Below are 27,113 nucleotides of genomic sequence, written 5' to 3'. Positions count from 1 at the left end.
CGCTCATACCGCGATCGATAATAATACATGCCGCCCGGGTCTTTCTAGCTATAGTTTAGGTACTTAGGTATTAAGGATAGCCTTGCTGAAAATGTACGGCTGTATAGACTTCTGTTTGTGTCTCCCTCGTAACTTTCGCCCACCACAGAATGAGGCCCAAAATAGGCTTTATTACTGGGAACAAGCGAAATTAGGCCCTACTAGGTACCGGCTGCAAGCAGCCACAATATCTTGTAGAACCGCACGAGGCACCGGAAAGAAGGCCTTAAAACCCCAAATTCCAACCTCTAGATAGATTACACTCTCTTTTGTCCTTTTCTCATGTCAGGCGATACTCTAGCTCTGTTCCCTTCAAGGGAGTACTCTAGACGTCTAAAGCGCCAGAGATGCGCCGCTGTAATTACGCAAGTAGATATAGCAGACCAATAGACGTAAACGTTATCATCATCATCATCATCCCTCGTAACTTTTTAATGTCCTAGACTCCTAGGTACCTAAGTAAATAGGTAGGTACATAGTACCTGTTTTGAGCGTAGATGCCTATTTTGAGCGTAGATAACGTGTTCAAGTGAGGTACTTTATCCCTTATCTCGTAATATCAAATACACATTCTCTTCTTAAATTCTTACCTGGTTTTCCTTCCTGCACAACCATATTTAGCAACACCGCAACCTATCTCGAAACACCATCTTATCAACGAATAAAAAACAACAAGATGGCAGATTTATCCCGCTGGGGTATCCAACCCCCCCAAAATCCACAGTTACTATCGTGGGAGACTGCGAAGGGCGACCTCGAGCATTTTCTTGGATCAAACCACAATGAGGCATCAGCCGCCCGACTTGCACACATCGAAGGCCCGCATGGCTCAGGAAAGAGCACCGGAATGATAGAATTCATCTGGGAGAAGACCCATGCCTCCGACCACGACAATGTGGCCATCTACGTGCCGGCATTCGGCCTTGAAGCTTTGATGCTTTCTGCCTACTTCCAGACGAAAGCGTCGCCACACCAGAAGCTAAAGCAAAATATCTGCGTCGGCCTTGAGAAACTCGAGTCAAAGCTCCACCTAGCAACTGCTGCCCAACTCCGTACCGCTCTCCGCGGTGTACTTCGCACGGGTACGCCCCGTCGGGTCGTTCTCTTGATGGACCTAGAACTGTCCCCCACAGCCGACGGCGAGCTCCTCCTCTCCGAGCTGGTAAAGTGGCATCGAGGACTAACACTCAACTGTGACCTTACTCTAATCACCATGGCTTCGTTTACGCGTCCGCCTGTGCACAAGTTTTTGGAGGCCTGGCTGAATACAAAATGCCGGCATATTACCTTCGCCTCCCCCCACACACCAGTTCTAACCAGCAAAAACTTACCGTTAAGTACCATCTGGTGGCAGGAGAGCGACAAGAATCTTCCCACACTAATCTTAGGTGCACTGCGTGCCGGGATTCCCGACACCCCAGAGTTGTACTACAGCCTACAGGAGGCGTTCGATGTGGCGAATGAAATGAAGAGTATGAGATCTCGCATGGAAGACTTGGATGGTGCCGTAGCTGCCGCGGAAGCTACTGAGATTATTGACCGGTTTTCTCTCACGACAGAAGGCTGTCCCTTAGGCCCGTGTGTCGTGGTGATTCAAAATGATCAGAATACCTTCGGCATCAGCAAGATGCTGTACGAGAATCCTAATTTCGCCAATGTCGTCCAATTCCAAGTTTCGCCGGACATGACATTAGGAGATTGGCTAGAAGCGATTATATATCCCGGCCCCAAGGTAGTCTACATCGAACCCGGCGTCCCCGTCGTATTATACCTCCCAAGGGTTACGGCCATACTGTCCCTCTCTACTTGTTATAGTAAGACATTTGACCCTGAGACCTGTGCGCTCATCTGGACGAACACGCCCAAATCACGTATGGAGCTTCTCAAAGAGCAGTCATATGCGAGAAAGACCTGCGCCCCCCGGATCCCCACACCCGTGAAGTTTTACTGTGTCGACAAGGATGACGGCCGCTTTTCGAGTGCCAACTTCGACGAATGGACTCTAGCCCCCCTAGCCCCCGCATACGAAGACCAGTTCATGCGCTTATGCTTCGAGGTCTGCGTCCCGTGGCCGGACGATAAAGACCCTCTAGTTCCGCTCCCTGCGGTGTCCAGCATCGAGCACATGGGAAGCGTATGGAAAAGCCTCATCAACATGGGTTGCTTGAGCCACTTTCCGAGTGGGAGTAATCGGCCCGTGCTTAATGGGCCTCGAGCAAAGCGGACTTTGGACTTTTTAGATTCCAAGTACAACGATTTCGGGACCGTCCCTTTGGCTTTCCTACTGGCAGGCATCCATGATGCCGAATCTGACGCGACGAAGCGGGTGATAATTAGGATCGCCTCAATTATAAGCGAAGACACAGGCGCCGTGTACTTTTCGGAGCTGCTCGAGGGCAAACGTAAGGAGATCGAGCTATCAACCAACTCTCGGGTAGCACGTAAAGACGCTATCATGGATATTCACGAGATCATGGCTTGGGAATGCGTAGGAATAGGAAAGCAGGAGCTCGATCGCGGTGCCATGTGGATGATACTCGGATTGTTCCTCAGGGCGGAAGTATCCCAAGTCAAAGGCAAAGACTTGGGGGCGGAAGAAAAAGGTTGCGACGCGGGTATCGATCTCGAAGCGTTCCCTATCATCCTCGAAAAGGTCCGCGAGCTAGAATCCATACACGGCATCGAGCTGTCCGAAGATCCCATCCGAGACACGACACTGAGCCCAGACGAAGTGAGTTACGTTTCAAATGACCTGATGAAGGCCTGGTCGTCCCAGATTGTCTACTTCAAACGCAAGTCAGGGATGGCCTGTCACGATCTTACGTCATTCAGAGAGGTACAACTAGGCGGATTCCCCTATATGAATGCATACGAGTTGTTCGATAGAGATACCTCTCCAGACAACGATATGGTTTTTGCATTCTACACGGACCAGATCATCTCAGATGGTTATGGCTGGGTATTTAACCTAACCCGAGTCCCTACTCGATCGCTTGTTGAATGGGTAAGGAAGGACATCGCTCCCTTATAGTCTATTGAGTAGCTTAGCCTTACAGAACGAAAAAGTTGCCCTTGCCGAAGGAAATTATACGGGAGCAAACTAAAAAGGCAATTTGATGCATTAAAGTTGCCAACTACGAGATCGAGATACGCTTAGGTACTGAATAGCAATGTCTTTGTACTATATAGACCGCGGGGATGACTGTATAGGTGAAAGTCGTAGAACTGAACGGTAGCCAACCTTTTTCTTGATTTTCCCCTTTACAACTCATAAATCCAAACCGCATCTCCAAGTAAAAGCCAATCATGGAAAGTGCTTAAGTTCGATGGTAATCTAGCAAATATGTGTATATAATGGCCGGAAGCCCTGCGGTTTGTAACGCAATACCCAATACAGTCCCTATTTCACTTGCGTTACTCACTCATTTGTTACGCTGTATGGTGTATTACTTGGTGTTATGATTTCGTATAATTTAAGTACCTAGGATGTAATAAAGCTAACTCTTAATATTCCCAGTTTAATATTATTACTTAGCATGGCGAGAAATATAAACATGGAATTTTATACTTCGAGATTTATATAATAGATCCAGTGAAGTATTTATTGCAAGCCACCTCGCCCCTCGAAAAAAGGATAATGATATATTATTTAAGTGAAATAAAGTTTTGACTTTTTATACGAGAGTTGTGATAGAGGGCTAACAATTACAACGCCGTGGAAACTATAAATTGGGCAGGTGCCTAAAGCTACATTGATACCATCCACCAGGTACATGCAAGGTACCTGCTTTTGTAGTGTCTAGTATCTCGTGAAGCGTGCTGTCGCCGCGTAGCGCATGCCCCTCACACACAAAATTTGCCCTTAAAATTTTATTTTAAATTCCATCTCTTCTACTTAAAACATTTCTCCTTCGCACTTCAATTTACACCTCACATCACCATCATCAAAGTTTACCACGCACATATAGCAGGATACAAACTTTATTGAAATGACTGGAAGAGCTAACAAACCAGGCGAAGGCCGCAGCAGCCAACCGCATAACCCAACCAGTACCCATCGACTAAATCCGGCCAATCGAGGCCGTCGATCACCAAGTCCGATCGAAGCAGCATCGCAGCGCCCCCGTAAGCGCGTCCGTTTCGTCGACATAGAGAGCTTGTCGAGTGAAGAATTAGAATCTTCCTCCCACTCCCATCGACCGCGACACAAGAGGCCTCGCTCACAGTCGAGATCTCATCATCATTCTCCAGCAAACATGGCATCGAGACCCGGACAATTCCGCGTGAGCTCTGCCAGCGACCGAATCCCATCAAGAACACAGCCGTTGAAGAGTATCCTTCGTACAGGAGGGCCGGCTACCCAACGTCCCGCCGTATCACAGCCGTCTGAGAATAACCTATTTACAGGAGCTCCGGCTAACCCATACCCCTTCGAACACATACTTTCAAGTGAATCGCTGCCTTCGCATGCTAACTTAGACAGTGGTACCAGAGAGCCTGTAAACATCATAAATACAAGAAGCAGGGTATCTCCAATTACTGATGTGCCCCAAGAGCCAATCCAGAGAAGCCTGAGATGGACAAGCGAGGATTCAGAAGAAGACCATGTGTCGCAAGAAATACCTCAGCATCCAATCCAACCTAGTGGAGTTATATGTGCTAATTGTAATAAATCAGGTCATACCGTACGAGATTGCGTAACGAATTGGTCTCCCGCAGGTGATATACCCGGATGCTACCGATGCAATGATATATCGCATACGATTGATAGCTGTCTAGTTCAGCCACGATATAACGACGCCACAAGGTATCAGATCGAGGTGGTTAATCGTGCAGGCCGTCCGCCTTTACGGTCAATACGTGGATGGAACCAACTAGCTGTGGCAATGAACCATCAAGGACCTGGTCCAATCGGTAAGCAGTTTATGACAAAGCTGCTTTCGACACACTTTGATCGATGGAATTATGAGCTGTCGGGTATCCAGCAATTCGACCTACTGGTCAATGACTCTGCTTCCAGTGGCCTAGAACAAATTAAGATCCTTCCAAATCAGGGTTATCTTAGTGGACCAGAGAATATAACAGTAACAGCACGGTGTGGAAAGTTCTGCTCACTCGTCATCGTAATCCGATTGCCATCGGGGCCCCGAGTAGTAGATAATACTATTCCGCAAAGGCCGGACCCGACGCAGAGTGGAACAGGAATAACCCTTGAAGACGGCACCCCGATAGAAGAAGCAACTAAATTAGCTGCGAATATTCTAGTGTACCGGATGACAGCCATGCAGTTCTTAACAGGTTACTATAAATGCATGATAGATATGGTTTGTGCACTAACAGGAAAATCTGATCTGATCACAACTATATGGCAGTCCAGAAATCCCGGCGATCGCGAACCACATAATTTCAGCTATCATCCCATAGACATTGTGTGTGCGAATTGTCGCAGACATGGCCACGCCCTACAAGGCTGTGTAACGGTTTGGGATCCTTCAGGCGATATTCCAGGCTGTTACCTATGCAACGTCCTGACCCATACCATTGACAACTGCCCAAAAGGGTCGCAGCTGAATAATGCCACACGATATCAGCTGGAGGTTGTGAGCCGTATCGGCCGACCCCCTTTACGTTCAACTCAAGGATGGAATCGACTCGCCGTCGTGATGAATCATCAGGGACCCGGCCCCATCAGCAGAAAGAGGATGGCAACTCTTGATCGCAATCATTTTCACCGGTGGAACTATGATCTCTCGCCAATAAACCAGCGAAGCCTGCTGGTAGAAGATCCCACGACACACAACTCAAGCTACATCAGAGACCTTCCCGACCAGGGCTACTTTGAAACAAGACCCCACGAGTCCTGATGTCGATTCCTAGATTAGGATAGAGTGCTACGTCGGCCAAGAGATTGTCACAGAATTAATAAAAAATCAAGTTCTCTCCGTTGAAAAATGACTTGTTGACCCCGACGTTTCGTATCCCTTAAACTAGTTCATTCAGGTACTGCTAATACAAATGTCCCTACAATTATCCCGTGCTCATTTTAGTCTTTTAGTAATATCACATCTAAGTTCTCAAAGCTGTTTCTAAAATTGTAGTTTATAATGCCAGTAGGGGGTTTTGCTTATGATCTTAATCATCCTCTTAGATATCATCTTCGCAAAGCCCGAAAGGAACAAATATTGGCTTACTGAATGAAAAGTGCTACATAAGGTTAATGTAATGGTCCCATAGTGCGGGGGCGCACGGTGCTGAACATCCAGCTCAAACAGAGAGATACGTGAGTCAATTGTCCTGCAAAATTTATGTCAGCTGGAAGATGAGTTGGACTTCTTCTCTATTCTCACAATATAAACCCAACCTTCGTTCCCTCTAATCATCTTTTATTTTCCTTTATTTCACTACCCCTAAGAATTCTCTTCTACAACCCACCGTCTGGAATTGTTTACTCTCATGGTCTTCAACTGCCGGGTCTAACCACCTCACCAACCATGGACAGACAAGGTCTAATCACAAGGGTATTGGCCCCATACGACCAAGACTATCCGGCCAATGTGTATGGCACGCGTTCTCATTCCCAACGTACCGCTCGACGAAGCGACGGCATTTATCGGAGTGACCTTTCGGACGCTTCTGTCTTCAGGACGAATCTATATCGCGGGGACGACCTCTACAACTTATTGAACAGAGACATGAAACCTTGCTGCATTAGATGTGTCCGAATGCGGTTTGAAGTCTGCAAGGATATCCTTGCGCAAAACCCATACACATTGGATGATTTGCTTGTCCTCCTCGATGATGTTGTGGAAGAGTTGCAAGAAATGCGATGCGTCTTTTATGAAGACGATCCTCACACCTACAATCTCATCGCTACTCGGATGCTATACTATAGAAACTGTAAGTTTCATCACATCTCACTATGCTTTTCATCCTTTAGCTAACAATGTTCTTAGGCAACACATATCCTATTGCGGGTAGATTTGCGGAGCTATACCCGGGCGGCGGAATCTCGCAAGTGTGGTCAGATGCCGCGGGATGCGAAGACGAGACTTCCGGTCGACTGCATACTCAGCTCTATAAGCGGCAGCAGGCCGATCATCCAATTCGGCTATTCGCCCCTAGCCAATCATCACCATCCAGCTCCGAGGGTATCCTCATACCATCAACTCTGACACGACGAAAGACCGTATGGGATAACATTCGAGGAAGAGATACCGCGACATTCCCAGGCTGCGAGCCCTTCGTCATCCGGCTACCAGCTAAGGATTTCCACTGGGATCGATGTTACGGCACACAGAAGGAGCTTACACGGGCGGTACAGAAACGGTTCGGTTTGATTGAACCCGTCATACGCTTATCCCCAGAAGCTCCCAAGGGAAAAGAGATCGTGCTCGGGATGCGCCACGCGGGAGATTGGGACGAACCAGAAGCTCATCTTCTTCTCAACGATCTATTTGACACTATGGTATCCTACAGTCTCACCTTGCTCAGTGACAACTGCACCTTCAGCTTTGTCGAGTACCAGAGATGGCGATGCATTGAGCTATTACGTGGTGGCAGCCGCAGGGACAGGTATTGAGACATCTTCGCCGGTGTTAAGAAGGGCGAATGAAAGCCGCCTTGGAAATCAAGGGTTGTATTATATTTTGCTTTTATTTTTCTTCAGCTGAAGATAGATTGGTCAATAAACAAAATCACCAAAAGTCCTGGATTATTGTGAGACATGTATGTAGTCCGTCTAGTCACGTGTGGAGGCACGTGACTGTCTGTCTAGGTGCATGTCAGCTCAATTATTTGCATATCCTTGTACAACGATTACCTATGTATGTATAGAGGTAATGTGAGATGTACCAAGGTACATCTCAACACGTCACGTGTCATTCAGACATTCAGAATCATCTTGAGTGTTTGTAAAAAAAATAATAATGGTTTAGTTTAGTCAATCAATGAATGATCAATTATCCAACAGGTAATGAGCTTTGTAGTCATCTTTGTATCTCGCACTCTCCGAACTCAGATACAGGTGTTGACCGGCGAGAGGCAGATGCTGCAAACTACCTTGACGCAAGAACGAGCAAATCTTCACAAGTCACAAGGTGAGATAAGTATAAGCACAATACGGTAAAGTACAGTAGCAATTCAAGGACTTATAGCGGCACTCTTCGGAGTTACCTAACAAGAACAAGGCATTGACCAGTAAGTGTGACCACAAACTAATAGTATCGACGGGCTTGCGATCGAGGGCTTGCGGATCGCCGCCTGGTTTGTTGGTCCCGACAACCCTGGAGAGGTGATCGAGAGCGATAGCGTTGGGGTTGACTATGCCCGGAGAGCACAGTGCCACTACGTCGCTCCTTATGGCGTCGGCGCCCTCGTCCACGAGATCCGCGGGGTCTTTTCGGGACATCCCCTGGCTGCGGATCAACTGCTCCAGACTTGTAGCCATCTTCCTTGGCAGCAGGGGCAGACTGGTCTAATATACCATGACTGCTACTGCGCTCGGCTGGTACCATCTCCCCGAGGGACGGTCGTAGCGGCGATTCAATACATCGCTTCCCGAATAACCTTTCACGACTTTGCGGCCCGAAAAGACTATGCTGTCCAACTGGAAAGAAAAGATATCCTGGATGAAAGCCCCTAAGGCCTGTCGTATTCGATTGTGCAGTACCTTGAGTCGCCGTTCTTGTCGCGGCTGCGGGCTGGCTTGGCACCGGCCGAGATGGTTTCGTACTCTTGATAAGTCCATCACGTCCACGGGCAGTACGAGGGCGTTGCTCTACGGTCCTACTTCTAGAGGTCTCCGAGAGGGCGTTAGATGAGCTCGCGGGTTTCACGTTAGACGAACTCATAGGTCTTACGTGCACGCGCGCAGTAGGAACTGGAAGCGGAAGTTGCGGATTGGGAGCAGGCTGTCGAGCCGGACCAAATTCGCGCTGCCGTTCATGAGATCTGACAGGCGGTTGGCGAAAACCACCTCGGGATGCATATTCCGAGCTCACCGGCTGCCTCGATGGTCGTTCGCGAATCGGGTACCTTCGTGCAAAATCATTTGCTTCGGGGACTGTCGTAGATGTCTGATTAGCGAGAAACAACGTAACGTAAACAGGATGTAAATAACTTACAATGACCTTCGTACATATACGCATTGATTTCGCGGTTTACGACGTGATTATCAAACGTGCCGTTTTCGTACCGCTCTGACTCTTCGTCGAATATGTCCAAGAGCATTCTATACTCGTATTCATACTCGGCTATGACGTCGTTGAATACGCCTACACGCTCGACGATGCATTCTTCGCAGCAGGGAAGAATTCGCGACCTGATGTGATGGGAAATCTGGTGCGGGTTATTTTGATAATATCCATCCGTTCCATCTTCGTCGTAGTCAGACAAATCGTCAGAGTTATACTCGGAGTAATCGTCAGGATTATCCTCGGAGTAATCGTCAGGATTATACTCGGAGTAATCTTCCATCGCGAGGGCGGAAGAGTTGGGCATATAGTGCCGAGCGGTATGTTCGCTTCGCTGCGAGGGCTGCCGGCCGAAGCTTCTTGTCGGGGCGTCGGTTTCGTTGTGTGAGTTGTCTCGGGGTGGTGCCCCTCTCGGCGGGCGTGGCCGATTCATTGTCTCTTATGAAGTCTGATGATGTGGTATTGGAAGAAGATGTTGATGAAAGGCGAAAAGTTGGAGAAGGGGAAGAGCAAGTTGAGAGATGTGAAGACTGCGCAACTTCTTTTGTACCTAGGTGGGGAGGGGTCACTTGGGCGGTCAGTTAGGCAACCTCAGGTAGATCTATTTATCTAGGTGCTTAGGAAATTTATCTAGGTGCTTAGGAAACGGAAATATTGGCCTTCAGGCTGTTACGAGTTGGAAAGTGATCCACGTCACCTGGCAACCGGACTGATTAGGGCCACGATTTACGCTATCTGAGCAGATCCTGAAAGGCCACAAGACATGAGAATCAACAACGCACCTTCCAATAATTGACCAGAATATCATTAGCCTAGCATGGTGGTATCAATGTATGATGTATCTCCCTACTCTAGTTGCCGTCGGCAACGTACTTCTGTACCTACGCGCTAGTATCCCGCACTCGTGCCCTGCCATCTCGTATCTAAAACAAAGGACATGTTTAATATGTATAGGCGTAGACTCTCCACAAGCTCATGGGTAACCTGAAGAAGTTGTCTTCACCTGGAAACCTCCTCAGCGCGTCTTTGAAGACTTCTAGTTCCTGTTCAAATTCGCAGTTATTTAGCCTGAATTAATTCCTCCCACTGCTTTCTGTCTTCACCTAGAAACCTCAGAATGCCTTTGAAGATCTCCAGTTTTTGTTCGAGGTTGTACAATTGGCCTGGAAACCTCTGAGCGTGTCTTTGAAGATTTCTAGTTCTGGTTTGAGTCGACCGCGTTCCTTATGATCTCCCATTGCCTGGCTCCTAGCGGCAACAGCTTCCTCGATGAGACATCTAAGGCATGGTCAGTATACAGCGCAGGCTTCCGTAGTTAGGTTACTTCTTACCGCTTGGTTGTATCTTATGACTTCCATAAGCTTATGAGTAACCTTGAGAAGCTGTTCGTTCCGTTCTCGAAGCTCTTTGATATTTTTAAAGACGATTAGACGTTCGAGGATCGAAGTATGAGCGTTGAACTCCTCGTCTCCTATCTGTTCATGTAGCTGACCCCTCTCCAGTCTTTCGAGTATCAAACTCGCGTCCAAAGTAAGCTGGCGCAGCGCACCTGGAACGCTATTATTTCCCCCAGCCGAAGGCAGAGACTAAAAAGTATCTTCCGTAGCTTATCAGGAAGTAAGAACGTTATGGCAGTACAAATAATGTGAGTGCCTAATCGCAAACGTGGGATAGATCCGACCACCGGATGTGATGCTTAGAATAGAGTTGAAATTGTTGTTAAGTTGATTATTAGGATTACGATCTAGCTCAACGAGTTCCACGAGTTAGATAATCTAATTAACTTAACTTAGGCCTAGCCTGACTTAGCTTCGGTAGATATTCTTTTTGGGATATCTATTCGAATCCAGGGCAAATGTTTTTATTTGGCACTTTATATAATACATATTTGGGGCAATATTATTGGTTGTTGGTGTGTGGCTAGGTGTGGATTTATAAGGGCATACAGGCCAAGTCAACGATAGCGTACAAAATCCTCAAGTGGTATTTCCTACCCAGCAGCAGCCTGATTTATTCAACCCCTTTGCCCATCAAAACTACGAAGGTACTACCCAGTCCAGTATAACATCGCAAAACTCAAACACGACGGACCCTAAGAGATTTTAGCCAAAACCTCTTGAAACACGCAGCCTTGCCGATACCAATAACTACACTAATACCTACCTAAACAACATCAACTTACAATAACTAAGGATGGAAGCATCCGCCATCCAAGATCAAAACCGAAGGGAAAGAGAGAAAGGCCGCGTAAATGGCTGTGTTCATCACTAGGAAGATAAGCTGGTTCTTGACCAAGACTACGTGCTTCAGAGGCACCCAAATGACAACCGGCCAGAGAATGTGCACAGAGCTATTTATTTGATTCAATAGATTTTGTATTCTTTCTCTTTTTCTTTTGATTTGATTAGTTAGCCCTGTCAAGTAACCCGAAATTTCTGATTTCCCTGTAATTACTAGTGTCACGATCTCCTTACTACAAGTCTATACAAGTACCTAGATCTTACAGACCTTAGAGAATCCCTTAGATACTTCCTAATACAACAATGATTCATGATAGACAGCCATTACACCACACCAGGGGTACTTAGATTAGCACTATCTAAGAGAACTTTATGGACACGAAACATTGGGGCTGTCTACAGCGGAGGAAGCTTTATTTATATCGTCAACTAGGACTAAAGCTGACTACTACCTGAAAGATGACTACCTCTGTCAACTATGTACTTTGACTTTCCATATCTTCCGTATCTACCCGATCAGACTTATATTGGGATCACTATCGCTTGACTCGGATCCCGCTTTTCACGCCTAATCCGAACCCGACCTCGTTTGTCGCGGGGTAGGTCATCGTAACCCTGGTTTGGAAGGTTCTTAATCTGCTCCAGGCTGACGGTAGCAGGATCCTTAATCAGCAAGTCCCACTGCTGCATTAATGACAGGCCGTAATCCCAAGTATTGAAGTGCGTCAAATATAGACCTTTCATATACTCCTTACTAATCGGACCAGGTCCCCGATAGTTCATTGCCACGGCTAGTTGGTTCCATCCACGTGTTGATCTTAAAGGCGGTCGGCCCGAACGATCGATAACCTCGATCTGATACTTCATGGCGTCGTCATACGGCGGCTGAACTGGGCAGCTATCAATTGTGTGTGATATATCGTTGCAGCGGTAGCAACCCGGGATATCTCCTGCGAGTGTCCAATGCGTTACGCAGTCTCTTAGGGTGTGGCCCTCTATGCCGCAGTTTGCGCACACTAGAACTCGGGGCTGGAGCTGGGGCGGGGGGTGTTGCACTTCGGCGGGGAGCTCCTCTGGCTCTGCGGGAGGCTGCTGCGGCCTGGCGTTGTGTTCTCGAGGTACTCGTCGTTGTACTTGTGGCTGGAAGTCGGACTGCACACTATGTGGGGCGGCTCCCTGGCGAGATATATTGTGACGCATGTTGGCCTCTTGGCTCCTCGATGGGTTGGCCGAGCGGATGTGCTGGCGTCTGCGATCAATCTGGATGACCGGTATTACGGTATCTTCGGGTCGTACTAGCAATGGAGCTATAGTCGACATGCGATCCGTGATATTTATGAACCGCTCGGAGCCTGTTGTACTGGCTCTGATGGTATTGGTGTTCAGACTGATAGCCGAGTTCTGCACCGCGTCCATGTTCTCGTCCTTTATAGCCATGGTACCTCTACTATTGTGGGTCAGGTATCCCTCCGGTTCGAGATTCCAGTTCACGCTGGTAGTCCTAGCGGCAGCGTTAGCAGGTCTAGGGTTATCTCTTAGCCTAATTATCTGGTCTTCGCCATGCCTGCGAGGGGAGCGGGAACGATTACGAGCAGCAGGTGCGTTGTTTCCAGATCCGCCATCTCTTGGGCGTCTGTTGGCCCGTGAGACAAACCGGTGCTGGTTGTTTTCGGGATGCTCGTCCTCAGTGGCCCAGCGGCTCTGCACAAGAGCGGCGGCTGCTGCTGAAGTAAGTCGGGGCCAGTCGTTCATTTGGACGTCGCCATTGATGTCGTTATGATTTGCCGGAGCTAGCTCAGGATTGAGGGTGGACTCTAACGGCTGTGGTGCGGTATTGGCAGAGCTTGCGGAGGGTTCTCCGGGTCTCGATGCCGTGTCGTGTTGTAAGTTATTTGTATTGTTCATAGGTTTTGTATCCATCTTGAAAGTGTGCCCAGGTGTGGGAAGAAAATTTGATGATGAATGATGAAGAGAGGAAGGGTAGAAAAGATTTTTGGGAGGAAGGGCAGGATTCTTTTATATGTGCACAGGTAGGAGGGGAATTTCCAAGATCAGACTGCAGCCTAAGGTTACCAAGTACCTTTGGTTGCTAAAGTAATCACGATCGTAGAGGGGGTCAAAATCAGCCTGTACAAGCAGTTTGTACTCTTGTAATTACTGCTTCTTTTTTTTCTATTGGTAAATTCCAGCTACTGATTCGATTTCGATTATTCCAGTCTCCGTGCTTTCTTTCGTGCCTCTTTTTTTAAATGGTGACAGATTATTATAAATTATTCTATTCTACGCCACTCATTTTTGATGATTACGTTTTACTTCATCATCTTTCTGTTAAAGTACAAAAAGCTAAACATCCTTTTGATTCTGATCTATCATTAGATAGTTTAATATGCAATGATTGCTACCCGCATTAAATACCAAGGCCATTTTAGTGATGCCTTATAGGTTAGGTACCTGTTAACACGTAGTCCAGTCCCTTATTACCCGTGGCTGATCTTAGATCGTATGTGTTATTGTAATTCATTTCCGTCACATTTGACGAGAATGGGGTTAGTTAGTTGGTATACTAGTTAATTTTACACGCTATTAAATGTTAAGCGCCAATCCTTTCCAAGCTTCGGTAGCTGATTTATCATGCTCGAAGCTTAACCTCGAAAGCGCGCATTAATATGTAAACCGGTTCAATCTTATATGACATAAGCTAAAGTGCAAGACTTTATCAATATACCATGAGTTTACTTTACGACATATGCTGTAAGTTTTACATAAATCTACAAAAACTGTTAAAGTTGGATTGATATCAAGCATTGGTGATAATTTATTCCATGATCTAGCTTGTTATATCGACATAACCGCGTCTACACCTACAAAGTCTCGGGAGAAAATCTCTTGTTTATATCAAATTCAAAATGATCTTAGAGATTATGTCAAAATATTTTGAAAATTTCAAAGGCTAGTATTACAACCGTAAAACCAGCCTGTAATAAATCTGACCACTGATCTTGTCTCTTGGTCTTGGCCGATTAAAGTTCAATTGAAGTTCAATTTGGCACGTGAACAGCCTAGCGGCAGTTGATCACGTGATTTCGACAACGCCCAAAGTTCCACTTGTTTTCAAAGTGCTAATGACGGTATTTGCACAGGGTCAGTTTTTAAAGTTGTGTCAGATTAGTCAGCCCCGTCAGGTGACCTGAAATCTCTATAATTACTCGCGTTCCACGCGTTCTCACGATCTCAACACATTCAATCAAATCATCAGTAATTCCATCAATATTGCCTCAATCATCGCCTTAATAATACGTATCAGCTGTGTGACAACTTCTTGCAAGGTACAGATAAGCTCATAGAAATTTACTAGCGCACTGTTCTCCTCAAGAAACTTTAAGCTTAATGAATTCATTTGTAAAGATGAATTATTCTTTTTTAAAAGGTCATGTACCTAAGATGCAAGCTACTTACAATTCCTATGTAGGGATTTTAAACCACACGAGAAAAGCAAAAGGCACGGCGAAATTTACAAGAATGAATGTTAGCAGCGAGACCATCCGGCTTCAATTATTTACTATGCATTTACTAAGAGAGGTGGTGGGAAAAGAAGAGAGAAAAAAGCAGCTATTGTAAAGAATAAGAGAGAAATTCAATCAAGGTAATTTATAAGAGCTACGAGGTAACGATCATAAATACGAGCGAAGATGGGTTTTAGGCCCGACTGTATTCCATTAAACTATCATTGCTACCTATCTACTGGGTTGTCAAGTGAATATTGACGCCGCAGAGCTCTTACATCGGAATAGTGGTTTCTCCTGTCGACTAGGAGGGAGAACGCTCTCTGGGCCGCTTCTTGCTCTTGGTGGCGGTCCGAGTCTGGGGCTGAGGTGTATACTCAGCTATCTTATCCCTATCAGTGGGGTTCTTGGCGGGTGAGTCGGAGCTGCTGTGCGAGACGGCAGATGACGCTGGATAGCCAGAGACGTGTCTAGAGCCACCGTCGGGTGAAACCTCGGATCTATGGGCGGCATGCTTGGGGCTTCGGTTAGATAAATCCACTGACCTGCACGAGGTATGAGCGGGATCATCACTAGAAGAATCTGTATCTCCTTCGGAAAGTTTGATAGGTTTTTCGGCTTCAGCCCTCAGTTCCGCTGCTCTGTGGAAGGTTCTTTCCGACAAGACCGAATAGTATCGCGCCTTAGAAAGCTTTTCTTCCGACGGATAGTCTTGACCCGGCTTTACCCGTTGGATGATTGCGGATGTGAGCTTAGTGCTTCGGAAAAGGGGGAAACCCCAAAAGCTCATATTATCGAGAGCGTTGAGGAGTATGGCCATGTCGATGGCGCGGATGAAATAAGGATCTTGGTCGTCCCGGCGCCTTGACTTGTAAACACGGGCCGCTCTGCCTTGGGGAATCTTTGACTCGACGGACTTGGTGATCTGGTCGAAGAACGTCTGATAGAACCCTTTCTGGGGGCCAAGCTCTCGCTTCACTTGCGAGTAGAGGTCTTCCATGGTCGCCTGACCGGGGTTTCTCGCGACGACGCTTATCCACGTCTTGAAGAACATGCTCTCCGGGTCGCAGTCGACCAGTTTCCAAGGCCGAGTGTCGTGAGTGCGTACTCGGTTTATATATTGGATGCACGTAGCTAGGAGCTCGAGGTTACCTAGCCAGATGTTCTGGGAGATAAGACATCTGAGGCCTTCCGAGAAGGGTTTGGACGGGAAAGGGTCGTTGATGCGTGTCCCATCGTCAATGGTTACCAACGGATTCTCGGAGCAGTCGAGCCTGAGTTGGTATTTCGGGCCCATGAACTGGTCGTAGGTGCAATCGTAATACCGGAGGAATAGACGGAAGACGGTTCCGAATGAGTCTCGTTCGGCGCGGCGTGGCTTCTTTGGGGGGACGCGACCTTCTACTGCTATATGTTCTACAGTGTGCTGTCCTAGAATAAGACGTTTGGCCGGGTCGGCTTCAAAGCTTCTAATTACAGCCTCGCTGTCCTCTTTAGTGAATGTGTTGTCGCAGCTTGCCATCGGAGCAAGGCTTCTGAAATGTTCCTTGGTCACGACGGGCTTTTCCGACAGCATCCACTCCCTACCTGCCACCATATGTTGAGAGATGCGACTGGATTCATCCTTATATACGCGGGCAATGGAGGCAAATCCAGATAGGCCCTGAGGATTTGTGGAACTACCCTCTTCAGAATCAGTAGGGCTTCTATGCCTTTTCCGACCGGTATTTCGGTGGGATCTAGAACTTGGGCGCGTCTTTGAGTCTCGGTGAGAATGCGAGCTTCTGTGAGACCCCGAGCCTTTGTTGGATTTTGATCTGCGTCGGGATTTTGAACTTTGCGGTCGATCGGACTCGGAGGAATAGAAGACAGGGGACTCATCAGACCTTGCCTCTTCACCCGACGAATCCGAGAGGGAGGGAATCATGTCTTGGTATTCTTCCTCTTGGGGTTCGTCGTCGTCGTTGCGCGAAGGAGCTGATGTCCTGATTCGCTTGCTAGGGTGGGATGATGCTGCTCTGATTTTACTTGATCGACGGTTTGACTTGGTCGGATCTTGGTGACGGGCGCTACTTGAACTTGATGGATGGCCTCTATGGCCTCCGCCTTTTGCTCTTCCTGTCATCCTAATAAAGGATTCGAAATTAGTATGTATGGTAATCGATGATAGTTGTGTGTGGTGGGTGTTGCGATGAGAAGGTTGATGTTGAAGGTGGGAGAAAGATAAATTTTTGAGAGGGATGGGGAATTTAATTCTTAAAGAAATTCGTGGGGCGGTGAACGCGACAGCACGGGTCACGAAAAGATGTTGCCTAGTGACGAACACCTGCCATTCATGCGGCCTTAGCTACCATATGCCCTATAATCCCTATGACGACGCCGCCATCAGTACGCGGGGGTCTGCAGCTACTACCATGCAGTACACCAAGCCTCCACTTAGGCTTAATAGGTAGCATAAGTACTTTGATACCTGAGGAGAAATACACCAACGGGTACAAGCTATGCAACTAACTCCTCGGTACATATAGAAGTTTACCTAAAATACGTGTGCAGCTAAGTAGAGGAGGGGCCGCCTGAAGCGAGGCTTGATCTAAGATATAGCTAGGATAGATTATCCTTGTTGCCATCATTTGTATACTGTAATTATCAGCCTCTTAGAGCTGGTTAATAGCTACCTAGGCATGTGAAGCATCCTCGATGCTTAGGTTTAAACAGCATACAAGAAAATGAATCGATTCACCGAAGCTTTGGAGAATCCGGGGTGGTCAATGTCCTGTGCAACAACCTGATATGCGGTTTATCTAATGTTCAGTTTCCTTGCGTGCAAGATCCTAAGATGACCAGTGCAGATTAGGTGAGTAGAATAACGGAGAGTTAAAATCCTAAGATTATCAATCGTCTACTGGATATTTCGTGATTGTAAGATCGTAGATAAGTAAACACTTTTAGTTTCGTGATACGTATATCACCCAAGGTTGCTTTAGCCTCATTCCGCAACCTTTAAGTGTCAGTAAACCTATCCGTTGGTCTACCCGGTCACTCGGATACCTTGTCAAAATATTCACACGCCTGCTGCATTTATAGCCTATATTTCAACTGTTCCTATTTTGTAGAAGTAACAATAGGAGTGGTTAATTAACTGGGCGAATAGGTTCTAAGTAGTCCCCAAGAGAGCGTATAAACAGGGGCTGCTTGTCAACATTGCAGCGCGAGTTGATAGCCTTGTAGTCACCCCTAACACATTCGCAAGCATGCACAAGGTAAAGATAAAATTAAACTATTCAAAGTTACAGCCGAAGGTTAATCGTAACTCTTGGCTTCTATTGTAAAAAGTAGCTGCTACGGTAAAGGTAGCCTTTGTGGCACGTATACCGCATGGCTATTAACTATCTTAACTGGTTCCATCTACACTAAAATTTCCGGAGCGTAGTAACTTTATAGTAGGGATTCTTAGACTTAGCGATATGTCTCTCGTGGGTTGCGATATTGGTGATACCCGGAACTCTGTCGACGCGGACTTTGGGATCGAGATCTTGCTCGCGAATCACGCACTCTCTGGTCCCCGTAACCCATTGGGCGATAACGCGGAGAGGGAGGACGAGATCTGGGTTGCCAGTCGCGCTCTTGCCGACCCCGGGATGGTAATTCTCGACGAGACACACCACTATGCATGTCCCTGGGAGAACGAGTGTTTATCGAAGGGCTCCAGTACTGTGAGCGGTTTCGAATCGGCGACTGTTCTCGAGGCCGAGATCGCTCTCGAGGCCTAGATTGATCTCCTGGTCTGGACGGCTCTCCAGGAACATTAGGTCCAGATTGACCATTTGCCCGCTTTCTTCGTCTACCCTTACCGCGAGAGGTTCGTTTCCTTTTCGGTGCTGGATTAGCCGATCGCGAGCCAATTTCACCAGGCTCGTAAGTATCTTCACGCCTGTCGCCGTGGTCCATATCAGTATTATGCTGAGCATCATCCAAGAAACTGACACTCGGGCGAGAAGCAGGCGGAGGCGGAGGCGGGGATTGTGGCTGTGGCGTTATGGTCAACTTGGAAAGCATTTGCCCATCGACCTGAATGTCCCGTTGGCTAAACGTCCCTTGATTCATATCATCTCTTTCACGAGGACTGTTAGCAGACGGAAAGACACGAAATTCCTCTCCCTCTTCTGTACCAGTCGCTGTATTCTCCACTGAGGCCGGTTTCGATGTAGGTCGAGGACCAGGCGCTATTTGCTGCACTGGGTTCGGGTTGACGGCAGGTGGAGAGCCACGCGCTGGCTGTCTCGTCGGAGGCGGCTCGGGTATAGATCGAGATTGAGAGTCGGGCGCTGCTTGCTGCACGGGTTGCTCTATAGTCGAACGAGGCCGTTCTAAAGTCGCTGTATCCTTCGGTTGCTTGTAAACGAATTCACGAAGAATCTTCAATTCCTTTTGGGCGAGTTCTGATAATGCCGCTTTGCATTCGGGCAGGTAGTTATCGTCAAATAGATTGTCGGGCGCATCAGACTTGTGATAGACTAGATAATACTTGCCTTGATCCTTACACGACCAGTCCTGGTCTTTGTTACTTCCGTACGGCGGCACGAAGTTTTTACCGTTATATTTATAAAGGTGAACTGCAACTGGCTGCTCGCCAGGTTGGGGGATTCTCGCGAGGCAGATCAGGCGATATGAGACTGAGACCTGGGAGAATTCGAGCTGTTCTCCCTCAATCCGGGGATTCTCGTGCCTTATGGTCAGTTTCCGTAGAATGTGGAACGGTGAGTCTCCGTGGTTGGGCGCAGACCAAAAGGTGCTGTCCCAGAGGACACGAATGAATTTCGGCGGTGTCATGGTGTAGAAGAGGCGATTGCTAGTTCCATAACGCCAAGCGAGCGCTAATTTATCCTGGATGGCCGCAACGAGCTTTCGGGGGTCTTCTATCCGTATGAGGCCGTCCCGAGCGATTTCGTCGGCCGGCAAATCGCATTCGAATACAAATTTGCCGCGTTTCTCGCACGCTGTTTCGCTATAGAGGAGATTAACGGTCTTTGACCAAAACGAGTTGATCATTTCCTTGCTCTCAAGGATGTCGAACAGGTCTGGCGCGTTACCATCACTTTGGGAGTGGGAAAACTTATGGCAAAAGCCAGCGATGGCATTTTCGATGATGCCTCTCAATTTCGCATCGGCGTTTTCGGCGTTAGGGAAATCGACCATAGAAAACTCTGTCAGGTTTAGCTCTAGATTAGTCCTGACGTTTAGCTCTGGATTAGTCCTGACGACGAGGAATCCGTCTTCTGCTAGTGACATCATCATCCATCTGAGGATGCCTACGGCGGAACAAAGGTTTTGCTCCGCTAAAGAGCGCGCAAAAACATCTGGCCAAAACGTCTTTAGCCGTCGTACTAGCTCCCCCCCCTTATACCTCGGGATGAGGATATCGAGTTCCATGGTGGTACGTTGCTCAAGTTGAAAATGGGATGGAAATTTAATTATGAGGAGGAAATTTCTTGTTAAAACTACGAGTTTGAAGTTTAGGTAGCTAGGTAGTGACGAGTATGCCAGGTGTTTAGCAGAAAGTGAAAAATGTCGAAATCATCCACTACCTAGGCAACGCTCTAATTACCCCGCGAGATAGCGTGTAGGCATGCCTTATTTGACAGCTGCAGCGCGAGATGATAGCCTTGCAGTTATCACTGATACGTTCGCCGACATGCGCAATGTTAAGATACAAGGAAGTTACCCCTATTACACCCAATGCCTGCTGCGCTAAAAGTAGCCTTTGTGGCACGTGTGCCGCGAAGTTGTGTCCAGCGGAAGTGAAATAATACCGAAAATAATCTACAGCTTCATATTTATATACACGCACCTTAAAGCCACATTTCTCAAGTCCCAAGCGTGCTAGTGTACGGTTTATGTGGATTAGAACGGAGTGATTACGAGCCTTGGGACAAACTCTGCCAAATTACATAGGGTCCAGGAGTTTAATAAAGTGTCGGGGTATAGCTTGTAGATAGCCGAAGGCAGATATATAATACTGGTAACTATATATGGCAGCCTCCGGGCAAGGGGTGTCATAAGGTGGAACCAAACAGTAGGAATGGATTTCGTTGTTCCGCGAGGAACTTTGACTAGTATCTGCGGGAGCTTGTGGCTACGCATACCGAGCATATATTTTGCCTTATATATCCTATTTAAAATCCTGACAACGAGGCCAAGTAATGCCCGACTTTTAGGAGGGTTATTGTGCCAGGCCAAGTTAAGGATATTTCCTAATTAGGCAACTTGTCTGTGCACCCACTAGTGCCTTTTAATTGTGGGTCTCAAGTATTGTAATAGGGTAAAATATGGGGCTAAGGTTTTAGCTGCATGACTAGTGTTAAGCTAGTTTCAATTTTGGAAATTTTAAGTGGTACGTACCTTTGATAAGAGATAAGACCTTTGATAAGCCGATAAGAGGATAAGGGTGGCCTGTGCACAAGGTTTAGGCTAAAAATTTAACCAATCACATTAGGTGGCCATATGCCAATACAAGGCCACATACAGGTCACATGTTCTTAAGTGCAAAACTAAACCCTTTCGGGACAACGCCATATAACTTCTACAGGAAGCCGGGTTCGAATCCCACACGTTCCTTTTTTTTCTTATTTAAACAAAAAATAGACGACAATATAATACATAGCCAGAGGCATAGCCAGAGCATCGTGCCACCGCCGGGCCGCGCGAGGGAAGGCGCGGTCTGGCGTGGTGGCACGTGACCCTGTGGGATGAGAGGCTAAATTTCGGAAAAACGATATGAGGGGATGGGGGATGACATAAGGGGATGACATAAGCCTTGCTAAAAGTCGGGCTCTTGTGGTCCCCACAGGGGGGGCCCTCGGTTTATGCGAATGTAGGGGTGACATGAAGTGGGTAGTCGGAGGACAGTGGGGCCGCATACCGAAGTTACACTACGGTATTCATTAGCACCGAGACCCACTTATGCGGCGCGATATACGGAGTAGAAGGAACTTTGCTAAGAGATTGCCAGAGGCCTCATGAGATGTATTTCAGATCCGGCGGATAGCCCACCCCCTATAAAATAATCTTATCAAATCCAAAATCCAGTGTATACACGTAACTGAGGCATTCGGCACCTACTGTATAAGAATTAAGGCAGACGGTTCAGCCATTGAGATGTTTATTTTCTGCCTTCCTTGCACAGCCACACACCTAATGCGCTGTATGCATCGCCTCCAGACTACGTGATGATACGACTAGTCGACGTACTGGAATTGCTATTCGTCTGATGCGTGAGTATCATGTGATTTGAAAGGCTTCGGGCCATAAATTAAAATATGCCGAAGCTGGTAGTTATTCTTTCTTCCTAGTAGATCTTCTTTAGCATCTTTTCTACTTTTCTGTTTATAGATTCCTCGCCTTCGGTTATATTATTCAACAAAATGGTTGAAGCTATCGCGACTTTTGGTCTAGCAGTCAATATTATGCAAGTTGTCGGCGTCGGTGCTAAATTCATTGATCTCGCTTGGAAGATATGGCGCTCCGAGAAGGAGATCGTCGACGAATTTACCACGTCGCGGTCTATTTCACAAGATCTCAAGGTGGCCCTACAGCATATACCCATAACCACATCGTCGCCCCGAGACCCGGTTGAAGATGAAATCAACAGCAGAATACTCGCGCTAACCAAAAAATGTGGGACAGTCGCTCAGCAGATAATCAACTCGTTGGATAACATTGGAATCTTAGACGGTTCCCATAGGGGAATGTGAAAGAAGCGAAAGGCCTTCATAACCGCTTTTAAGATCGTTTGGGGTAATGAAAAGATCATAGCCCTGCAAACGCAACTAGATCGATACAAAGACCAAATAATATTGGAATTGAATCTTTCTCTTAGGTTAGATCTAGATTTATTGAAACATAAGCACTGTTCTAATATACTGTTCTAATATACTGTTCAAGATTCTACGCCACAAAGTCACTGCACAACCAAGAACTAATATTGCAGCTTTTAGAGTCTTAAAGTAATAACGATCAGCCAAGGGACAGTAGAAATTCTATGGTAATAGGCCTTCACGAGGGCTTGGGGTCGGCATTATCCGAGTATCTCAAACATGCAGTTGATGCGCTCGACTCCGATAAAACAGGGAGAATATTTCGTAATGAGCTACTTAGCGCCGTCTACGTTTCTGCCAGGCCCTCTGGCAACGATGCCTCTGCCTTCGAACTTACGGAAACCCGAAAATCAGCCCTCCAACACAAGTTCATTTCAAGTCTGCACTCCGACGGCATACACGATCGTGAACTCGGAATCACGGAGGCTCACCAAGAAACGTTCCGCTGGATCTTTGACCTGGAAGATGATCAACGTTGCCCTTGGGCCAAATTTCACCGCTGGCTCCAGTCAGACCAGCAATTATACTGGATCACAGGGAAAGCAGGGGCCGGCAAGTCAGCACTAATGAAATACATCACCCAGCCCATCTCACCTCGAGAAGCAGGTCATTCGCACGACGGAGAGTCCCGGTGCACAGAATATTTACTTTAGTGGGCCGGAGAAAAGCCAGTGATAGTGGCCTCATTCTACTTCTGGGCGGCCGGCTTCAAAATGCAAACGTCAAAAGAAGGTCTCTACCGCACCTTATTAAGTCAGATCTTCCAGAGTTGCCCCGAGGCCATACCTTACGCCTCACCGGAGAGGTGGGAAGCCCTGTGCCTTTATAACAAGGATCCGAGGCCATTCGACGAAATCGAACTGCGAAATATTTTGGATAGCGTGATTAAATTCGCCAGTTCTACCAAGAGTCTGTGCTTATTCATCGACGGGCTTGACGAATTCAACGGCACCCACGGCGACTTGATTGAATTCGTCAATCATATAATAGAGACGCTACCAATAGGGGTATGTGTAGCAAGTCGTCCTTGGGTGGTTTTTGAAGCCGCTCTCGAGGGCAAACCAAGTCTCATGATTGAAGACCTCACGTTCAACGATATTAGACGTTATGTTACGTCTAGGTTTAAATCCGACGCTGAATTCGTGTCGCTTCAAAACCGCGAGGTTGAGCTTTCTCGAAATCTCATCGAGGACGTTGTCCGTAAGGCTTCGGGAGTTTTTCTTTGGGTCAGCATTGTTGTGTCGTCTCTTCTGGAGGGGATTAAATACGGAGATCGAGTTTCTGACCTACAACGACGGCTTTCTCAACTGCCTCCCGACTTAGAGTCGCTGTATGATAGGATCCTTCATGACCTCGATCCTTTCTATCTCGAGCACGCAGCCCAGTATTTTCGCCTAATGGCTGCCTGCGAGCATCCGCCTGAAGCATTGTTATTATCATTTGCTGACGAGGAAGAACTTGACTTTGCTGTTAAGCTTCCTAACGCCCTTTTAACCCCCAGGAGATTGCCATTCGGGTTGACACCATAAGAAAGCGACTAAATTCCTGTTGTAAAGGATTTCTCAATGTTCCAAAATTAGATCAAAGGCTGTCGGATTGAGCTTTGCACTGTTACAGCCCAGTACCATAGAATCGTCAAGGACTATATCGAACAACCCAATATACAAGCGAAGCTTTTAGGAATGATGAAAAATCCATTCGACCCGTATCTCAAATTGTGCTCCGCGTCCTTATCTATGCATAAAACTGTCGAGCATACGAAATTTACAACCCCCCTTATACAATGCTTACGATTCGCATCGAAGATTAGGGAAGAAAATACGGGAAGCATGATGAAGATACTAGACGAGTTAGAAAATACTACGACGACTAGACACATATCACTATCCTGGGTGTCAGCTAAAGGGATGCGCTATTCTTACGAGCGTTTCGGCCATACTTTTATTTCCCTTGCAGTAAAATGTCAGGTAATAGAATACGTACAAAGAAAGGTACGGAAACCTTGCCTAGTACAGGAACATTTCACCATCGAAACACATGATCCTCCTACTATCGGCAAACGGTCTTCATGGAACCCTCTCAGATTTTTGCAACGCCACCGGAGCATTACAAAATCTGATGCAAAATTATCGCCCCTCTTATTAGATGCAATCCCTCCTCCTTCTACGGATATGGGAATCGTTGCCGCCCTACTGGGGAACGGTGCTGACCCTAACTTTGTCGCTAAGGATGAGAGCCCTAGTATATGGGTATGGACCTTGACATTTGCGTTGAATGCTTATCAAAATGAAGCCGACAAGTTAGATATGTGGATGAATGTTCTTAGACTGATGGTCACGAATGGAGCTAGCACGAAGAAGAATGTTATCGAAAAGGCTTTGGACGCAGCTATGATCAGGACATCTAATCTCAAAACTTTGGGCAGAGACTTCGCCAGAAAAAGTATTCAGGGCACACTGCAGTCAATGATGAATCACAGCGGACCTCTTGAGGAAAGATTCAGGTTCGACGGAAGAATTTGGGGGAATTCTTAAAGTTAATGGGTCACTTCATAGACCTTAATGGATGAATGGTGATCTACCCACTAAACGAGAGAAAAACGTACATTGAATGGGTCAAGGTAAATGAATTTCAAACCAATCCTCTGCTTAGGTAGCTACTTCAAAGTACTTGAAGCCCAGAAACTATACGGATATTGTCACAGGATAACAAGGCAATTCAAACGTCAATCCGACTAATTTAAACGTTCCTTTCCAAAAGCAAAGTCCACAAAACTCGCCATGTGTACTTTCAAGCCGCTCTCGAACTGAGCAAGCTTAACCTGGAACTCCTCCGGGGTACCACTGAGGAGCTCTTCCGACGGACGTGGGGACTCGTAGCGGTCGAAACGTTCCTGGACAAACTTTGCAAAATGCAAGCGGCCCGCTCGCTCGTGTGCGGCTTTTAGACGCTTCGTATCGGTATCGTTAAGAGCCAGTTTGGAGTCGAAGACGTCGAGGTCGCTGGTTTCGTGCTCGGTGTACGCGAATGGTCCGCGGACGAGGCTCTTCACCCTCTTCTTGAAGTAACTGTCCAGCGGGACGAGGATGTCCCGGAAGCCGAATTGGCATCCCGTTATATCCACGACCCATCCCTCGCCGCTTGCCCAGACGAGCAGGATGGTGTGCGTCACGGCGGTACAGGCGACGGTTCGCGATTCGTCCTTAGAACCGTTCAACCATACGACTTTCCACGGAACGACTGGCTCGGCATGTACTTCGACAACCTTGAATATTGATTTGATTCCTATCTTATCGTGAGCATTTCTTCTCGTGGCCTCATGCGCAGGGTTGGGTTATCTTACCTCCGAGAAGATAGCGAGCCAAGGGGCCGAGAAGGCATTGGGCAGTTGTGCATTGGTTGGTTGCTAGAACTGCTTCTTTATGCTGAGGACTAATGCTCAGGTCGCTTGGAAAGGGTATCTGCCAGGGACGGTATGGGATCTTCCTTGGATCCATCAGTAAGCGGAGGATACCTTCCTCATACTTGACCCCGGTCAGAGGCATGTCATATACGCATTCACGATAAGCGAACAAGGCGGTCTTTAGCAGTTCCGCAATCCTTAGAAGCGTTTTTCGCTTCATCAATATGCGACACTGCGCTTTGTGTGCCGGCCATTGCTGGTGTTGACATTTGGAATCACAGTAGGCGGTCACTGGCGCATCGTCAGGTTGATGCTCTGGTGCGTTCAAACAACCGGAGCATCTTGTCGTTGCTGGCTTGCCACAGCTTGCGCAAGATACAGGGTCAGGCATTTCACGGTAATGTTCTAAGAGTGCTGTGATGGATATTTCGAGTGGTTATTGTTGATTTCGTGAACAAAAACTGGTGAAGTTGGGAAACGTCAGAGTAACTCCATGTAAAATGCGGTTTATCGTTACTTTAATTGCAAGGAAACTTTGTCGTTCCTTAGTGTGCTATCGCACTACATCGTCGTTACCTTCTAAGTGTTGGTTGCAACTTCACTTTTGCTACCGGTCCGTCGTGATTTGGTGGGCATGTTAAGTACCTACCCATTCATAAACAGAGAGGGAGCACGATCCAGGCATCAGATATGTGACAAGAAGTCACCTAAAGGAAGAAAGTTAAAAGGTCACTTGCCAACGGCTGCGCTGCTAGGGCAGTCCTTGAGATTTCGTACTTGAGATGCAGCGAGTAGTTCAATTTCTAACAGTTCCAAACATGATTTCAAAGGGTGATCGGCAAAGGAAATATGAACGGTCGAAA

General features: G+C 47.2%; 11 protein-coding genes across 11 annotated transcripts; 6 read left to right on the top strand and 5 right to left on the bottom strand.

Annotated features, from left to right (window-relative positions):
- Positions 1–671: 671 nt before the first annotated feature.
- Positions 672–3,143, top strand: F4817DRAFT_365548 (uncharacterized protein; the record flags this gene model as incomplete). The annotated part of the gene is made up of 2 exons (XM_049306884.1): positions 672–3,043; positions 3,096–3,143. Exons 1-2 carry the CDS (start codon positions 716–718, stop codon positions 3,141–3,143), a joined length of 2,376 nt encoding a protein of 791 aa, XP_049158696.1. The 5' UTR covers positions 672–715.
- Positions 3,144–4,028: 885 nt separating this feature from the next.
- F4817DRAFT_316363 (uncharacterized protein) lies at positions 4,029–5,903 on the top strand (the record flags this gene model as incomplete). The annotated part of the gene is made up of 1 exon (XM_049300667.1): positions 4,029–5,903. One exon carries the CDS (start codon positions 4,029–4,031, stop codon positions 5,901–5,903), a length of 1,875 nt encoding a protein of 624 aa, XP_049158695.1.
- A 627-nt stretch (positions 5,904–6,530) lies between these two features.
- Positions 6,531–7,618, top strand: F4817DRAFT_316362 (uncharacterized protein; the record flags this gene model as incomplete). Its single annotated transcript, XM_049300666.1, has 2 exons — positions 6,531–6,936; positions 6,993–7,618. The coding sequence occupies 2 exons, from the start codon at positions 6,531–6,533 to the stop codon at positions 7,616–7,618; spliced, it is 1,032 nt and encodes a 343-aa protein (XP_049158694.1).
- Positions 7,619–8,252: 634 nt separating this feature from the next.
- Positions 8,253–9,663, bottom strand: F4817DRAFT_365546 (uncharacterized protein; the record flags this gene model as incomplete). Its single annotated transcript, XM_049306883.1, has 2 exons — positions 8,253–9,100; positions 9,162–9,663. The coding sequence occupies 2 exons, from the start codon at positions 9,661–9,663 to the stop codon at positions 8,253–8,255; spliced, it is 1,350 nt and encodes a 449-aa protein (XP_049158693.1).
- Positions 9,664–10,342: 679 nt separating this feature from the next.
- Positions 10,343–13,390, bottom strand: F4817DRAFT_365545 (uncharacterized protein; the record flags this gene model as incomplete). Its single annotated transcript, XM_049306882.1, has 3 exons — positions 10,343–10,495; positions 10,562–10,816; positions 12,008–13,390. The coding sequence occupies 3 exons, from the start codon at positions 13,388–13,390 to the stop codon at positions 10,343–10,345; spliced, it is 1,791 nt and encodes a 596-aa protein (XP_049158692.1).
- A 1,325-nt stretch (positions 13,391–14,715) lies between these two features.
- F4817DRAFT_338921 (uncharacterized protein) lies at positions 14,716–16,442 on the bottom strand. Its single transcript, XM_049303482.1, has one exon. The coding sequence runs from the start codon at positions 16,268–16,270 to the stop codon at positions 15,278–15,280; it is 993 nt and encodes a 330-aa protein (XP_049158691.1). The 5' UTR covers positions 16,271–16,442; the 3' UTR covers positions 14,716–15,277.
- A 1,903-nt stretch (positions 16,443–18,345) lies between these two features.
- Positions 18,346–19,101, bottom strand: F4817DRAFT_338919 (uncharacterized protein). Its single transcript, XM_049303481.1, has one exon. The coding sequence runs from the start codon at positions 19,075–19,077 to the stop codon at positions 18,430–18,432; it is 648 nt and encodes a 215-aa protein (XP_049158690.1). The 5' UTR covers positions 19,078–19,101; the 3' UTR covers positions 18,346–18,429.
- A 3,254-nt stretch (positions 19,102–22,355) lies between these two features.
- F4817DRAFT_338917 (uncharacterized protein) lies at positions 22,356–22,764 on the top strand. The gene has a single exon (XM_049303480.1). It carries the CDS (start codon positions 22,395–22,397, stop codon positions 22,722–22,724), a length of 330 nt encoding a protein of 109 aa, XP_049158689.1. The 5' UTR covers positions 22,356–22,394; the 3' UTR covers positions 22,725–22,764.
- Positions 22,765–23,011: 247 nt separating this feature from the next.
- F4817DRAFT_365539 (uncharacterized protein) lies at positions 23,012–24,420 on the top strand (the record flags this gene model as incomplete). The annotated part of the gene is made up of 2 exons (XM_049306881.1): positions 23,012–23,453; positions 23,511–24,420. 2 exons carry the CDS (start codon positions 23,012–23,014, stop codon positions 24,374–24,376), a joined length of 1,308 nt encoding a protein of 435 aa, XP_049158688.1. The 3' UTR covers positions 24,377–24,420.
- Positions 24,421–25,018: 598 nt separating this feature from the next.
- On the top strand, positions 25,019–25,381 carry F4817DRAFT_316355 (uncharacterized protein; the record flags this gene model as incomplete). The annotated part of the gene is made up of 1 exon (XM_049300665.1): positions 25,019–25,381. The coding sequence occupies one exon, from the start codon at positions 25,019–25,021 to the stop codon at positions 25,379–25,381; it is 363 nt and encodes a 120-aa protein (XP_049158687.1).
- Positions 25,382–25,581: 200 nt separating this feature from the next.
- Positions 25,582–26,641, bottom strand: F4817DRAFT_365538 (uncharacterized protein; the record flags this gene model as incomplete). Its single annotated transcript, XM_049306880.1, has 2 exons — positions 25,582–26,132; positions 26,191–26,641. 2 exons carry the CDS (start codon positions 26,639–26,641, stop codon positions 25,582–25,584), a joined length of 1,002 nt encoding a protein of 333 aa, XP_049158686.1.
- Between the last annotated feature and the right edge of the window lie 472 nt (positions 26,642–27,113).

Source organism: Daldinia loculata (genome assembly GCF_022478755.1).
Source record: "Daldinia loculata strain CBS 113971 unplaced genomic scaffold F4817scaffold_27, whole genome shotgun sequence".
Lineage (NCBI taxonomy): Eukaryota > Fungi > Ascomycota > Sordariomycetes > Xylariales > Hypoxylaceae > Daldinia > Daldinia loculata.
Note: the sequence above shows the minus strand (reverse complement) of the source record. Positions and strands in the feature narration are given on the sequence as shown.

Coding starts and splice junctions, on each gene's coding strand:
- F4817DRAFT_338921 (XM_049303482.1), bottom strand. CDS start 16,270: ATGGGCCCGAAATACCAACTCAGGCTCGACTGCTCCGAGAATCCGTTG.
- F4817DRAFT_338919 (XM_049303481.1), bottom strand. CDS start 19,077: ATGAATCAAGGGACGTTTAGCCAACGGGACATTCAGGTCGATGGGCAA.
- F4817DRAFT_338917 (XM_049303480.1), top strand. CDS start 22,395: ATGGTTGAAGCTATCGCGACTTTTGGTCTAGCAGTCAATATTATGCAA.